General features: G+C 44.4%; 1 protein-coding gene across 5 annotated transcripts in view; it reads left to right on the top strand.

Moving 5' to 3' along the window:
• NDST2 (N-deacetylase and N-sulfotransferase 2) overlaps nt 1-13976 on the top strand; it is a 159457-nt gene that overhangs the window by 121880 nt on the left and 23601 nt on the right. For 3 of the 5 annotated variants that reach the window (XM_064144936.1, XM_064144933.1, XM_064144934.1), the window contains one exon: nt 11679-13077. In XM_064144936.1, coding sequence (XP_064001006.1) covers nt 12085-13077 — 993 coding nt within the window. In that variant the 5' untranslated portion in view covers nt 11679-12084. Of the gene's footprint in view, nt 1-89; nt 158-4376; nt 5438-11678; nt 13078-13976 lie in introns of those variants that run through there. The other 2 variants (XM_064144935.1, XM_064144937.1) reach the window with 2 other exon arrangements.

Genomic DNA, 13976 nt, shown 5'->3' with positions numbered 1-13976 from the left:
GCATAATAGAATGCTATCAGGTTAGTTAAGCATGACTTCCCCTTGGTAAATCCATGCTGACTACTCCTGATAACCTTCTTCTCTTCCAGGTGCCCTGAGATGCCCTCCAACAGAAGCGGCTACATCATTTTTCCTGGGGTGGAGGTGCAGCAGACTGGTCTGTAGTTTCCTGGAATCTCTTTCTTGCCCTTTTTGAAGACTGAAGTGACACTGGCTCTCCTACAGTACTCAGGCACCTCTCCTGTCTGCCACCTTTTGGCAAAGATGATGGAGAGCAATAATATCAGCCAGTTCTCTCAGCACCCTTGGACACATCTCATCAGGGCCCATGGACTTGTTGATGTTTAATTTGTATAACTGATCCCTAACCCAGTCTGCACTGACCAGTGGGGAGCATTCCCTCCTCCAGGCTTCCTCCCCTTCATCCAGGGTCTGGAGTACATAGGGGAGTTCAGCCTCAGGTGTAAAGACTGAAGCAAAGAAGGCATTCAGCAACTCTGCCTTCTCTGCATCCTCAGTTATCAAGGCTGCCTCCTCATTCAGTAGAGTCCCCACACCTTCCTTGTTCTTCCTTTTTCTACTGATGTATTTGAAGAAGCCCTTGTTCTGTTTTACTTCCTTTGCCAGCTTCTGTTCCAAGAGGGCCTTGGCCTTCCTTGTTGCTTTCCTACAAGCTCTGACTACTTCTCTATAGTTCTCCCAAGTGACTAATCCCTTCCTCTATGAATTGTAAGATTCCTTCTTCCCTCAGATTTCCTTCAGGAGCTCCTTGTTCAACCATGCAGGTCTCCTAGCGCGTCTACCTGATTTTTTATTCAGGGGAACACACCTATCTTGGGCTTGGAGGAAGTGGTCTTTAAAAATCAGCCAACTTTCTTGGGCTCCTTTAGCCTCCAGAGCCTTAGCCCATGGGATTTCTGCAAGCATGTCCCTGAAGAGCACAAAGTTAGCTCTGCAGAAATCCAGGGTTGCAATTCTACTTGTTGCTCTGATTCTACCCTTTAGAATACTAAACTTTGCCATGTCATGAAGTAACTGTGTTTATGTCCTGCTCTTACGGTTCGGTTGAAGGTATTCAGTAATGATAGACCATACATGTTAATTACAGTTACAAGGAGGAGACTAAAGATGTTGTGTTCCCACGATTTAGGGTAACTGAGATACTCTGTGTTTGACCTTTAGCCAGACTGAAAAACAAGTTATAGGTTTTCCCTTCCCAGAGTTGTCTTGTGCTGAGACAGAGAAACATAGAGGGGCTTTTGGTGCTTTCAACCTGAGAGAATACCTTGGTGTAAAAGTTTGAGATTCCTTTGGGTTTGAACAGGAACTGTGTGCAGTTCTGGCCACCTCACTTCAAAAAAGATATTGAGGTGCTGAATTTGGTCCAGAGGTGGGTGAAGGAACCGGAGGGAAAATCTTATGAGGAGAGGTGGAGAGAACTGGGGTTGTTTAGTCTGGAGAAAAGGAGACTCAGGGGGGACCTCATCACACTGTACAACTACCTGAAGAGAAATGGTAGTAAGGTGATGGTTGGACTCTTCTCCCAGGCAACTTGTGATGAGAGAGCATGGCCTGAAGCTGTTCCAGGGGAGGTTTAGGTTGAGTGTTAGGAAGCACTTCCTCTCAGAAAAGGTAATTAGACACTAGAATGGACTGCCCAAGGAGGTGGTGGAGTCACCATCCCTGGAGGTGTTTAAGGGAAGATTGGATGTGGCACTTATTGACACAGTCTGGTCGATGAGGTGATGTTAGGTCATAGGCTGGACTTGATGATCTCAGAGGTCTATTCCAGCCTCAAAAATTCTGTGATTTTGTGAAAATGAGTGAGTTGTGTTACCAAGTAGTGAGTATAGCATGGTGGGGAGAAGGCAGGGAGTTGAAAAGCAGATTTTCTGAAAGCTCTTACAGAGGAAAGGGTTGGTTTATGTTACTAGAAGGTAGTGCCGAACCATGCCTCTGTAATTGGTATGGGAAGGACTAAAGCCCCAGTAGCCACTGAACTCCCCCAGGTGCCCCTGAAGAATATATTTGCTGTTCTTGGTGAACCTGTTTTCTCCAAAAGTGGGGTTCTGCAAGGCAAACCAACCAACAGCAGATATGGGAGCTTGTCTAGTTTACATCATTCAGAGAGGCTAGGGCTGTTACCGTTGTGTTAACCACAATAGTAACAGATGCTTCTCTACTCAGTCTCTGAAGTGTCTGTATACCAATTTAAGAAGCATGGGAAACAATCAAGATGGACTAGAGATCTAGGTGCAGTCAAAAGGCTATGTTCTCATTGTGATTAGAGAGCCATGGTGGGACAGCTTCCACAACTGGAATGTGGTAATGGATGACTGTGTACTTTTCAGGATGGATAGACTGACAAGGCAAGGTGGTGGAGTTGCTCTCTATGTGAGTAAGCAACTAGAATACATTAAGTTTAACCCAGAGGGAGATGGTGAAAATGTTGAAAGCTTATGGATAAGAATCAAGGGACATGCAAACATGAATGACATGGTTGTGGGCATTTACTACAGGCCACCAAACCAGGAAGAAGCTGTTGATGAGTCATTCTACGGGAAGCTGGAAGTAGCCTCAAGATCAAGTGCCCTAATGCTCATGGGTGACTTCAGTCACCCTGATATTAGTTGGAAAGATCACACAACCAAATATGAACAGTCCAAAAGGTTCCTGCAATGCATTGATGACAACTTTTTCCTACGGGTAGTTGAAGAACCAACAAGGAGACGTGCAATGCTGGACCTTGTATTAACAAAGAAAGAAGAATTGGTTGTAGATGTTAAGGTTGGGGTAATCTTGGCTCAAGGGGCCATGACATATTAGAGTTTAGTATCACTGGACAAAGAAGCAGGGTGATAAGTAAAATTTCAACCTTGGACTTTGAAGGCTGTGATGGTTCGGGAATTACCTGCTCCCCCACTCTTGTGAAATCGCACAGACTGGACTCAGCTGGCTGGAAGTTAAGGAATAAAGCTATATTTACAGCTTAGCACAATTCACAAGCATATATATATATATATACACAATACTTAGAGTTATAAGCAAGTTCAAAGTCATACAGAAACACAATACCCCTGCCAGAACAATCAGATTTCTAGGAGGGCTCCAGACCCAAACCTCCCCTCTTCCCCTCTTTCCCTCCCCCTTCTCCCCCTTTTCCCTCCCCCTTCTCTCCCTTTCCCTCCCCCTCCTCCCCACTTTCCCTCCCCCTCCTCCCCACTTTCCCTCCCTCTCCTCCCCACTTTCCCTCCTCCTCCTCCTCTCTTTCCCTTCCCCTCCTCCTCTCTTTCCCTCCCCTTCCTCCCCTTTTTCCCTCCTTCAGAAATTATCAGATCAACCCATGTATATCTCATGTGATAAATCTGAAGAGATCTGAGGTGAGATGTCAAAAAGACAACAAGGAGGTTAGAGGAAAAAGAGGTTGGATTAAAGAGTTAAGGCAGAGGCAACCACAGAGACCAGACTGCCAGAAAGAAGAGAACTGAGAGCTGAGAAATGTGTGAGAAGCAAATGTCTTACCTATATTTTGACTAGTTGCATCTCTCTGCAGAAGAATGGGTCATATAGGGTACTGTTGTTTTTTTTTTTCTTTTCTTCTCACAGCTGAGGATTTAATTTCTCTCATTAAAATATTCCAGTTAGCCTCAAACCATCACAGTGGCTAATTTGGCCCTCTTCAAAACTCTAATTAGAAGTATCTAGTGGGCTAGGGGGGACTCAAGTGAGCTGGTTAATATTCAAACATTACCTCCTCCAAGCTCAAGAAAAATGTATTCCCTTGGAAAAAAAATCATGTGAGTGAGGCAGGAGACTTGTATCAATAAGCAGGGAACTCAAAATAAAAAGATGTTTACAATATGTGGAAAAAAGGTCTGATCAATTGGGAGGATTATAGAAATATTGTAGAGATGTGACAAGAAAGGCCAAAGCTGTTTTGGAACTGAGTCTTGCCAGGGAAGTGGAAGAAAACAAGAAGATGTTTTTCAAGTACATCAATGACAAAAGGAAGTGCAGAGAAAAGGTGAGTCCACTACTGAATGATATAGGAGATGAGAACTGCTGAATGCCTTCTTTGCCTCAGTCTTTTTTCTTAAGACTAGCTCTCAAGAACCTCAGTCTTTGGAAGCAAGGGAGCAGAATTGGAGGGAGGAGGACACTCCACTAGTGAGTCAGGGCTGGTTTAGAGATCTCTTGTACCAACTGAAAACACACAAATCCATGGGCCCCAGTGGGTTGCATCCACAAGTGCTGAAAGAACTGGCTGGTACTGTTGCTGAGCCTCTCTCCCATCATTTTTGAAAAGCCATGGAGAATAGGAGAGGTGCCGGATGTATGGAAGAAAGCCAGTGTCACTCCAGTCTTCCAAAAAAAATGTCAAGAAGGAAGACGCAGGCAACTACAGACCAGTCAGCCTCACCTCCATCCCTAGAGAGGTGGTGGAACAGCTCATTCTGGAAGCCGTCTCTAACCACATGGAAAAGGAGAGGGTTATCAGGAGTAGCCAACATGGATTTACCAAAGGGAGATCTTGCTTGACTAACCTGATAGCTTTCTGTGAAACCATGACCAAATGGGTAGATGAAGGAAGAGTTGTGGATGTCATATACCTTGACTTCAGCAAGGCTTTTGATACTGTTCTCCCTTAACATCTTTATAGAAAAGCTCAGGAAATGTGGCACAGATGATTTGTCTGTGGGGTGGATTGAAAACTGGCCACACTGTTAGTTCAGAGAGTTGCAGTCAGCAGCACAGAGTCAACTTGGAGGCCTATGGCCAGTGGTGTTCCCCAGGGATCAGTACTGGGTCCAGTTTTGTTCAGTATCTTTATTAGAGACCTTGATGAGGACATTGAGTGTACCCTCAGGAAGTTCACTGATGATACAAAACTGCGGAGCTGGTTGACACCCTGTCAGGCTGTGCTGCCATCCAACAAGATCTGGACAGGCTGGAGAGTTGGATGAGCAAACCTCATGAAGTTCAATAAGGACAAGTGCAGGGTCCTGCACCTGGGGAGAAATAACAGCAGGCACCAGTACAGACTGGGAACTACTCTGCTGGAGAGCAGCTCCACAGAGAAAGACCTTGGAGTCCTGGTGGACAGCAAGTTCTTCATGGGACAGCAATGTGCCCTTGTGGCCAAGAGAGCCAATGGAACCTGGGGTGCGTCAGGAAAAGTGTGTCCAGCAGGTCTAGGGAGGTTCTTCTCCCCCATTGCTCTGCCCTGGTGAGACTACATCTGGAGTATTGTGTCCAATTTTGGGCTCCCCAGTTCAAGAGAGACAGGGACCTGCTGGAGAAAGTCCACTGGAGAGCTACAAGGATGATTAGGGGACTTAAGCATCTCCTTTATGAAGAGAGACTGAGAGGCCTGGCACTGTTTGGTCTGGAGAAGTCTGAGAAGGGATCTGATCGATGTCTATCAATATCTTGAGGGGTGCATGTCAAGTGAATGGGCCCAATCTCTTTTTGGTGGTGCATAGTAGTAAGACAATGAATGATGGATACAAACGCACACAGAAGGTTTCATCTCAACGTGAGGTGAAACTTCTTTACAATGAGGGCGATGGAGCACTGGAACAGGCTGCCTGGAAAGCTTGTTGAGTATCCTTTTCTGGAGGCTTTTAAAACTTTCCTGGTTGCATTCCTGTGTGGACTTCCCTAGATGATCCTGATTTTGGCAGAGGGGCTGGATTTGATGAACTCTCGAGATCTCTTCCAACCTCTAGCATTCTGTGATTCTGTAAAGCTGGGAGATTTTTGAGTTTGTGGTATGTGTGTGTTTGATTGTTTGGTTGGTTAGGTCTGGTACTGTAAATGAAGCAACAAAAGATCCACTGCCTACTGGGTTGTCAGTATAAGGGATATATTATGTATCCTAACAGCAGGAGCCTTGCAGGAGTCATGGAATCCCTGTGCATCTCATTGTACAGCTGTCCTGGCAATGCAGGCTGGCCTCTTCCCAATCTGTGTCTTCACAGTGCCTCCAAAATCAGTTGTATTGTCAGAAGGGTAAATTCAAGCCTGCAACTGCGTTTCCACCAGGCTGAGTCAAGAGGAGTTCAAGCAGATCTATTTACCATAGACTGCAGTTTGTTGCTCTTGCAGAAGGTGTGAAGTTTCACCTATCTGGGGATGATAATAAAAAATTATTACTTCATCACACGTGTCTTTTCCTCTTATATCAGAGTGACACACTGAAGCCTGCTGGCCAGCTGGCAGTTTTATGGTTTACCACACATCTGTACCAAAAGAGGCTTTCACAGGGACTTGCTGAAGCACTGTCTGGAGGCTGCAAGTCTGTCTGTCAGTCCAGCAGGGCCATCAGTGTTTCTTCTGTCTTTGACCTCAGTTTTGTATTCCTTGGGCAGTCTTTCACTGCAGAATTTGACTGGCTGTAGGTGCCAGCTGAAGCAACACCCAGAGCCCAGAAATGAGTTTTCTTGGCAATTGTGTTAAATTGTGGCTGTAATTACCGCACTAGTTTTGTATCCAATGTGTGGAATGCAACCAGTGTTCATTCTGCTGAGGTTCTGCTAATTTGTAGTTGGCTCACTGAATTTCACTGATGCTACTTGCCAGGTTCTCTGCCTTCATGAGCTTGTATCTGGAAGCCTGGTATACAGATACCCCAGCACAGACAAGGGAGTGGCTGCAGTGTCTCATGGTCAAGCAAACTAATGAGGTTTTTTGGGTTTTTTTTTGTTCATGATGACACCATTAAAATGGAATGGATTGGAAAATCAATCAGGTTCCTTCTCTGATTACTGTCTAACTCAATTACTGCAGTCCCTTTGGGGCCCAAGGCAGTAACTGTCTCAAAGGCAGTGCTGAAGAAAGACCTCTGAATTAGAGCTGTTGTATGTGAAGGCAAGATGCAGACACTGGGTGTTCCAGAAGGAGGGGTTATCTTGTGAATAATAAAAAGGTCTGGAGAAATGTACTCATGACACTGGGTTTTTAGGGTGGTAAGACCTGTGGCTCAACTAGAAAGGAGCTTATGTGACAGAAATTCTTGATAAAAATGTCAAATGACACCCCTTATCTTCCATGTGCCTTGGAAGGAAGGTACCAGCAGCCCAGAATACAGATAATCTGGTCACTGGTTTTGGATAAGCGCAGGTCCTGAGCATTTGTACTAATCCACCATAATCATTTCCACCCGTCAGAAATATCTGGAGATCAGACATTAAACCCACACCATACTGATTGTTATCTTGCTTTCATGTCACATCAGCACTGTGTGGCTTAGCAGCTGATAACTCACAAAATGGCTTGTGTTTCACATTAACTGTATATTGCTTGGAAACTGAATATCCAAGTTTATCTTCATGTTGGTGATTTGTGAGCTATCTGACCTCACAGATGACACTTTCTGACGTAGTGACAGATGACACTTTCTGACGTAGTGATGCTTTTTTGGCAGGACAGGAGCCTGTACTAGCAAAACAGTTCATCCTTGCTGTGCATTCTGACTGCCACCTCCTGCAATCTGCATTCAGGCAGTCCTGGCAGGAGTTCAGGGTGGAGCTTAAATAATCTATAAACATTTTCTTTGATGTTGTTAGATTCCAAGGAGTTTGATCTCAAAAGAGGACATAGGTATTTTATTTTCCTTTAAGAGGGAGCAATTTTCAGTGTGGGTTTTTTTTTCTTCCCCTCCCCTCTTCTTTCTCTACTGGGCTTTCTGGGCTTTGTGTCTTGGGTGTGAGTGCTTTCTGACAGCTCTCTTGCATTTTATTATTAATTTTGGTTGGTATATTTGTTTTGCTGCTTTATCTTTGAACCTAAATCAGCTGATGTGGTCCCCAAAGAGCTAAATGCACACTGTGCCAAATGGCATGCCCTCTGGCTGTGAGGCCTTGTTAAAGAGATCAGAGCTGACAGATTCTTGAGCAGCAATCTGATACAGGCCTTTTTTTTTTTTAATTGTGTTTTTGAGCTCACACATGTAACAAATGGGAGTTTGTTTGAGAGCTTCACCAGAGGCTTGAATGGAGTCGTTGTTATCAAAACACTGCTGTGATTCAGAAGTGATGAGTAAAGGGTGTTTCTCTCCCTCTTGCCCCTCAGCTGGGCACTGCAGGTGTGGCAGACTATCTTAAACTCTGATTTCATCCTTATTTTGCAGATTAATCCAGTTTTCTTATAATTCTCATCTTTAAACTAATAACCAGGAAATTGAAGCTACATCTCTTTGTGAAATAAGAGACTCAGTTCAACAATAAAACTGTAGTTGGAGAGCTGAGTGAGAGTAACCAGGGAAGAGAAGTATTTTCCGAGTTGATGTTTTGGAGGTTGAATTGTAAAAGCAGTACAGTACATTGCCAGGCTTTTGCATAGATCAGCATAGCCTTGGTTTTCTTACTGTTTCGGTGGTGGTACAAATTCTGTCCCATAAACACTTGCTTGTAAATTCCTGCAAGTGATTCATGGGCTCCTGAGCTTATAAGCTCCTCTTTACATCATTTTCTCCTACAAAACCAACTTATTGTCTAATACATGCTAAGAGAGTGACATTTGAATGCAAAATAATCTATTCTATTTTATTCAATAGAATTAGAAAGCAAAACTATGTGAGCAATTTGAGAACATCCTGACTTGCAATCCTCAGTCCGGTCAGTTGATTATACAGGAATTTGAGCAGAGTGGGTTGGCATGCATAGGAGTAAAGACCACCTCTCACAGCAGCTGATTAACTTGAAGCTGTGTATATATATCATGTCTTACAGGAGATTCACCTCATAAAGTACAGCATTTATTATATGTTTCTGTGTAACCTCTCTCTGCCCTGCTGAATTCTGCCTCTGCTGCCTCCTGTCTCTCTTCAGTTTCATGTGACTTTGGAGCTTTAGTGCTGGGCACAAGCACAGTTAACTTCAGGGCCTTCCTTGCAGAGTTAGTGGGTGGGAAAGACTCATTGTGGAACTGGCAAGGTTATTATCCTGGTTATTTTTGAAAGGTTATATGTGGCTTTGGGTACTGTGCTAATACCCTGGGATTGAACTTGATTTGAACTGGAATTAGAAGCCATATGCTTTACTCAATACAGAAAGTCATGCTTTCAGAATCAGTTGTCACTTCAGAAACAAAACCAAAAAAAAAAAAAAGGAGGAGAAAACTCAGTCTGAATTCTGGGTTTTATATCTGTCAAGGATTGGGGTTGGATCAAACACTAAACAAGTGGTGGGTGCTCTCTGTTAACTCTTCTCCCTTTCTAAAGAAAAGGAATAAGGGGAGAGACTTAGGAATTGTAAAAGAAACTTGAAGAAGAGAACTTGACCCCTGTGATCCCTCAGCATTATACTGAATATGACATATATAGAGTGGAGTATCTTGTTGATCAGTTTAGGGTCACTTGAACTGTCTGCTGCGCCCTGCAGGTGCCACCTTTTATTTTGCACCCCCACCACGGTACACAAGATTTAGCAGTGACCTTGTTCTGCATGCCAGTCTCCTTGCTATTGTTAGCATTCAGTGTTATCACTACTAGAAGCAGATACTATGTGAAAATAGGCCATTAACTAGAGAAAGTGCAGTCAATGAGAGGAGACTGAGGTAAAAAGTAAGATCACTGATTATTCTGTTCTAACTCTAATCAGGACAACATCTTTCCATAGTAATTTTTTCCCTTCTCTCCCTTGTCCTTTTTCTGATAAAAAGTTAACAGTATGTAGAGGCAAAACTGAAAGGTGGTTGTTTGTATTGACGAAAGCACAGCTTATTGTCACTGACTGAGCTGAATTTCTGAAGCCAGCTTTGTCATTACAGGGAGCCATTTAGGAATGGGGACTCAATACATTTAGAGTCTAGGGAACAGAGTTATTTTGTTTTGGTTTTTTTATTCATCTTGCTCCCATGCAGTGTGACCTTCAGTAAGATTTGCTGTGTCTTATTTTCTCCACTGCAAAATCGTTTCTGCAACGTGCTTTGCATCTATGGCTGTTCTGAAGACCTCACTGGGGCTACAGTTTGTGTCCTTGCTCTGCAGAGCTTATAGCATAGACATTATTTGAGAGAATATTTATTATTGTAAGGCTTGTGTAAAGAGCACTCAGATTCTTTTCCATCTCCTGTCATAAAGTTAGCAGTGTTGTATCTCTTCCTGTAAAATATGCTTCATTTCTTTTTCTCTGCTTCAAGCTGCACCAGCAGTTTGGAAAACAGCCTGATGGGAGTCTTCAGTGGGACTTAGGGCATCCCTCATCTGTGAACTGATGTTTTCCCTAATTCAGAAAGAACGTTTTGTGTTCAGTAATACACATTACAAAGTAAGCATCTGTCTCACAAGTAGTTTCTTTTCTGGTGGTGCTAGTTGTAAAAATCCTGACCTTACCATATGAAAACACCTTAAACTTAGGGGCAAACAATTCTGCTAATGTGTGTTAATTTATCAGAATGTCAGTACCAAAAGGGCTTAGAAATTGGAGGTGCACAGAAAGGGCAAATAACTGCTTTGGTATTACTTTTTGTTATAGTTATTCTTGTGCTTCCTAAAGTTGTAAGCCATGCAGGGTGAGCAGGTCATTTGAGGGATTGTATGTGGTGGAGCACACACCTGTTAGGTGTGCAGTGTGCAGGCAGCCTGTGCTTCCCAGCACTGTGGTACCTAAGGGACAATGCTTCCCCAGAGCTGTGTTTTGAGAGGCCTGGAAGAGCTTGAGTTCACAGGACAAGTGGCATGGCCTCATAGAGAGGAGTGGGAACAATGGAAAGTGGGCACTGTGGGGCAGGAGAGGATGTGAGAATTTAGGACAGCCATGTCCCAAAGGCATAAAAGGACTTGGATGTATCATCATCAGTGTGAGAACAGGACAAGACAGAATGTGAAGGATCTCTCCTCTTGTTAGTTTTGAAACCACACCTGGGGAATTGCAGGAAGCTTTGGTCTCCACTGTAGGAAGAAGATGCAGACAGGCTGGAAAGTGTCCAGAAAAGAGCCATGAGAATGATCAGAGGACAGTAAGACCTGCCACATGAGGAAAGGCTGAGAGAACTGGCTTTGTTCAGATGTGAGTAAAGAAGGCTTACAGGAGACCTTATCACTGTGTACCTGTACATGAAGCGTGGATGCCTGGAGGATGAGGACTCCCTTTTTACAAGGAGTCACATGGAAGAGACAAGGGGCAATAGGTACAAGCTACACCTGGGAAAATTCCAGTTGGAATCCAGAAGAAAAATATTCACAATGAGAACAGTTAGACACTGGAATAATCTGCCAAGAGAAGTAGTGGATTCCGTTACACTGGACAGTTTTAAGACTCAACTTGATGGGGTGCTATGACCTATAAAGGTTGGCCTAGATGACCTTGGGGTCCCTTTCAGCCTAGTATTCTGTGAAAAACAGGCTGGAAGAGAGTCATGTTTTCTGTTCAATGGCATAGAGAAGCGTTGGAAGGTCAGGTACACCAGCTCTGTTTGCTGTAGTGTGTGAGAATCTCACCCAAGGCAAATCTGAGTCCCTGCATGCTGTCATGACGTTTCTTCCAAAGGCCTTTGCGGTTGTTCTGCCAAGCTCCGGCACAAATGCTGTACCTCACTTCCCAGGGAACAGGTCTGCCTGCTGATGGGTGAGTGGTGCTGCTTTCCCAGCACCTGTTGATCCTGCCATTTAATATCAAAGCTGTTAAATACCCTGAGTCCATACTGAGAATTGACTACTTCTTTTTAAATTGCAGGATGCAAAGAGAGGGTGCCATCATGTGAATGCATAACAGCGAAATGAGAAAAAGGACACCTGGGAAGGCTGAGCTGAAACCACTTGTGCACAGCATGACAGACTGATTTGCTGTTGGAGACAAGATTCAGGAAACCTCGCTTCTTCAAGAGACTTTCCTGAGGGAGAGGAGAGGAAAAGGAGGACGCACACAAAGGAGCAATGGGAATTGAGGGCCATGGTTACTTGAGATAAATGGCAGATCTCTGGGAGTCTATCCTTGTAGCTGTTTGCTTTAGCTTTGCCTCTCTCCGCAGCTGCTTTTTCTTTTTCGCGAGCTGCTGCTGGGTGCTGCCACGGCAGCACTGGAGATTTCAAGAGCGACCTGAGTGCAGAGCGTGAGGTGGGGGTGGGCAGCCTGCCTCACCATGATTCAGTTGTGGAAAGTAGTGCGGCATGTGCGACAGCTGGAGCTCCACAGATTGATCCTGCTGCTCATTGCCTTCAGCCTAATCTCGATGTGCATCCTGGCTTACTACGTCACTAACAGTCCCAAAATCAAGGAACCACCACCCTTGCCCTTCAGTGACTGCAGCAACCAACACCGTGTCTTGATCCCACCACAAGCCAGCTGGAGGCTCATGAAATCTGTGGACACTTCTCGCACAGATTCTGTGGTGCTAGTCTTTGTGGAAAGCATTTACTCCCAGCTGGGTCAGGAAATAGTGGCCATCCTGGAATCTAGCCGGTTTAAATACAGGACAGAGATTGCCCCTGGTAAAGGGGATATGCCTACTCTGACAGATAAAGATAGAGGACGCTACGCTCTTATTATCTATGAGAATATCCTTAAATATGTGAACCTAGATGCTTGGAACAGAGAGCTGCTGGACAAATACTGTGTAGAGTATGGAGTGGGGATTATAGGCTTTTTCAAAGCCAATGAAAACAGCCTGCTCAGTGCACAGCTCAAGGGTTTCCCTCTTTTCCTACATTCCAACTTGGGGCTACGGGACTATCACATCAACCCAAGTGCTCCCCTGCTCTATGTCACTCGGGCTAATGAGGTAGAGCAGGGTCCCCTGCCTGGTGATGACTGGACTGTGTTCCAGTCAAACCACAGCACCTATGAGCCCGTGCTGTTGGCCAGCACAAAGTCCTCGGAGTCAATTCCTCACCTGGCCACCCACAAAGCATTGCATGCCACAGTGGTGCAGGATCTAGGTCTGCACGATGGTATCCAGAGGGTTCTCTTCGGCAATAACCTCAATTTTTGGCTGCACAAACTCATTTTCGTGGATGCCATTGCCTACTTGACTGGCAAGCGCCTCTGTCTCACCCTTGATCGCTATATCCTCGTCGACATTGATGATATATTTGTGGGAAAAGAGGGCACTCGCATGAAAGTGTCTGATGTAGAGGTAAAGTCCTCGGAATAACAAATACTCTGTGTGTGGTATGCAAGGGAAGTCAAGGCCACATTTAGTTTGAGAGTTGATTACTACAATTGTTCTTGTCTTAAACACAGAAATAAGCTGCAGAGATGCTGAGGCACTGGAAGTGATGCTCTCAACAGTTTTTGACGTTTAAAAGCAGCATTTTTGCTTTTGGGACTTGTAGCTGGCTTCTCTGAGTTTGAGAAGGATGCATGTCTCTAATACAGTAAAAACAGGTATATGCAGATTTTCTCTGTTAACCTATTTGTAGCTCTGCCTTTCAAAAGGAAAAGGTGAGTTGTGTTAGGAAAAATGTATTGTATTTCTCATGATATGTGTAAACTGTCAATATTACATTGCAAAACTGTGGGCCACTCCTTGCAGTGTGAAGTGTTATAGTCTATGTCTGTGGACATAACCAAAGTAGGGAGAGAAATATTTTATCTAACCCTTCATTGCACCCCCATCATATCCTCCATCAACAACACCAGTCCCCAGGCAGGGAATATCCAATAATTCACCAGGAAAATATGCTCAGACCAAGCCTTAATGAGAGCTATCTCTGTTGCCTCACAACTGGGAAGAGAAAAGCCATCTTTGTGGTTTGCTTTCCTTGGCAGTTCCCTGAGTAGTACAGTGGCTTTTTAGGAAAGGACATGGGAAAGACACAGAGAGACAAGATTTTGTGGAGGAGAGGGAGGTAAGAAAGACAAAGGAGAAAACAGGTAGGAAGAAGGAAGGAAACTAAGTGTCCCTTCTAATTCTCTGTGTCTTTGAAAGCATGTGATAAAGCGTTCTCAGAAGTACATATACTGCCTCTTGGAGCCAAGGACTTGCCACTCTTTGTTCTCAACCAGCTCTGATTTGTAACCATTACAGCAGGT

The sequence above is a fragment of the Pogoniulus pusillus genome, chromosome 6, assembly GCF_015220805.1.
Source record: "Pogoniulus pusillus isolate bPogPus1 chromosome 6, bPogPus1.pri, whole genome shotgun sequence".
In the NCBI taxonomy this organism is placed as follows: domain Eukaryota; kingdom Metazoa; phylum Chordata; class Aves; order Piciformes; family Lybiidae; genus Pogoniulus; species Pogoniulus pusillus.
The sequence above is the reverse complement of the archived record's forward strand: the minus strand, read 5'-3'. Positions and strand labels throughout refer to the sequence as shown.